This window comes from Clupea harengus, chromosome 17, assembly GCF_900700415.2.
Source record: "Clupea harengus chromosome 17, Ch_v2.0.2, whole genome shotgun sequence".
In the NCBI taxonomy this organism is placed as follows: domain Eukaryota; kingdom Metazoa; phylum Chordata; class Actinopteri; order Clupeiformes; family Clupeidae; genus Clupea; species Clupea harengus.
Genome location: NC_045168.1, coordinates 6,724,222 through 6,726,721, shown reverse-complemented (window position 1 = coordinate 6,726,721; position 2,500 = coordinate 6,724,222). Strand labels below are relative to the sequence as shown.

At 46.3% G+C, this 2,500-nt stretch overlaps 1 protein-coding gene across 1 annotated transcript in view; it reads left to right on the top strand.

Moving 5' to 3' along the window:
• Positions 1-2,500, top strand: part of lancl2 (LanC lantibiotic synthetase component C-like 2 (bacterial)) — a 41,704-nt gene that overhangs the window by 14,167 nt on the left and 25,037 nt on the right. The window contains exon 3 of the mRNA XM_031584230.2: positions 293-500. Within this exon, the coding sequence (XP_031440090.1) occupies positions 293-500 (208 nt within the window). The remainder of the gene's footprint in view (positions 1-292; positions 501-2,500) is intronic.

The window sequence follows — 2,500 nt, the reverse complement described above, 5'->3', positions numbered from 1 at the left end:
TAAATAAGTCAGGAAGGGAGACAGATACATCCGTGTTCCTCTGCTCAAGGGTGGCATCTTTACACATATTTAACTAAGCAAGACCTCACCCTCATTATGACTCATTTTCACACATACTTACAAATATAAATAAGCAAGACCTCACCCTCATTATGACTTATCTTCACACATATTTACAAATATAAATGAGCGAGACCTCACCGTCATGATGACTCATCTCAACCATCTTGGCCGCAGGGGAAGTTATGTAAGTGTGTCTGTCTCGTGTGTGTGTGTGTGTGTGTATTTGCAGGCATAGCTCTGTTGTACCTGCAGCTGCACCGTGTGACCAGTGAGGCCTCCCACCTGCAGAGGGCGCTGGACTACGTGAAGCGCACCTTGAGGAGCCTGAGTGGCCGCCGCGTCACCTTCTTGTGTGGAGACGCCGGGCCGCTGGCTGTGGGAGCCGTCACACACCACCGCCTGAAGAACCAGGCAGAGGCACAGGAGTGTATCAGCAAGTATGTGACACACACACACACACACACTCACACACACACACACACACACACACACACAAACACACACACACACACACACACATGCATGCCCACACACACACACACACACACACACCGCTTATATGCCACGGAACCAGGCTGTGGCATGTGACTGCACACTAACACGCACAAAATACATCATGCCACCTGTTTTTTCGATGGGTCACAATCTCACAGATACACACGCACACCCAAACACACACACACTAACACACACACACAAAGTCACAACATACATCATGCCACCTGTTTTTTGGATGGGTGAACAATCTCACAGATACACACTAGCACACAGGAACTTGACAAACACACACACACACACACACACACATACACACACACACACAGGGGGTGGCCGTAAGTTCCAGACCTTTGCGACATTGCCTTTTCCACATATAGACAGTCACCCTGAGTGCGATGGAAACACACACACAGACAAATTTCTCTCCAGTCCAGACCGGTTGGAATAACCAAACACACACACACAAACACACACAGTGCCAGGATTTGTGTGTGTGTCCACAGGGACCGGCTGCCAAACTATCTTGGACATGGAACAGCCCTGTATCCAGTCGACTTTACAAATCAATCATGCTCACCCCCCGACCCCCCCACCCACACAGACACTGTATAGAATGATATTAGAGTCGGTTATAAAAAGGCATTGGCAGGGCCAAAAGGATTTAGAGATTTAGTGAGTAAATTGATTTGGTCCCTGAGAGATTACTGCCCTGCAGTCCATGCTTCATTCATTAACACACAGGAAAGGAATGAATGCGTGTGTGTATGTATGCATGTGTTTGTTTGTGTGTGTGTGTGCGCACGTGTGTTTTGTGTGTGTGTGTGTGTGTGTGTGTGTGTGTGTGTGTGTGTGTGTGTGTGCATAGATGCTTGGGTTAGTGTTCAGCAGATCTTTACAGCTGGAGTGAAGATGAGAGTAGAAATGCTGTTGAATTTGACGTCTGGGAAAGACCCTTTTCATAACGTCTCCAGTCGTCTTGGTCCTAAGGGAGCAGAGAGGCGACGAGCGTGAGTGCGCGCGAGTGAGTGTGCTTCTCCAGTCTTCTTGGTCCTGAGGGAGCAGAGAGGCGACGTCACTGAGCACCAAGACTTCTCTCTCCTCCAGGGACACCTAGACTGAAGAAACACACAGGGGAACAGTGAAAGTCATGGAAAACCATCTGTTTTTTTCTGCAAATAATTATCTGTGTGCGCTGAATGTGTGTGTGCGACCTGTGTACAGGGCTGATATATAACTCTCAAGTTTCTTGTTATCTAGACATATTTGACCAATTTATTACAGAAATGCATAACATTTTCATCTGCTCAGAATACACTAATGCTAAATCTCTAGCTGTACACTGAACATCACCCTCTCCTCCCCTTCACTCTCTATCTCTCTCTCTACTCAGTTCAGGACTATTAGAGACATTATAAGGGAGGAGGCAAATCACTGATGGGAAAATGAATGTGGAATCAGGGAGGGAATGCTAAATAACTGTAACTGGAGGTCCTGCTCTGTGTTAGAAAGCACTGTTAGAAACGGCATAACTGACATTCCGTCTCACCTGAACGTTCTGTTTATTTCCACCGCTACCATAGCAATAGCCGCGCTGCAAAATTTGGTGCATGTGCAGTGAGTCAACACAAAGAGTAAGGTCTTTTTTAAGCTTTATTTAAGTGCCTATTCATGTGATGTGCTTTAAATGTCTGTTTGACCACCCTATGTGGAGCTACGGATCTCTCCCCATTCATTTAGAGAAGAACCCGATCTTATTCGCCTGAAATGGCTGCCTGGAGGAGTTGCCAAGATGGCTGCTGAGTGGCAAGACCTATAAGTCGGACAAAGAAGGACTTGGTAGCCTGTTAGATGACCAAAAACAAAACATGCTTTGGATTGCCCAAACGAATTTCATTTAAAAAAAACTATAATGTACTGTATGTATCTTACTCTCTTCCTC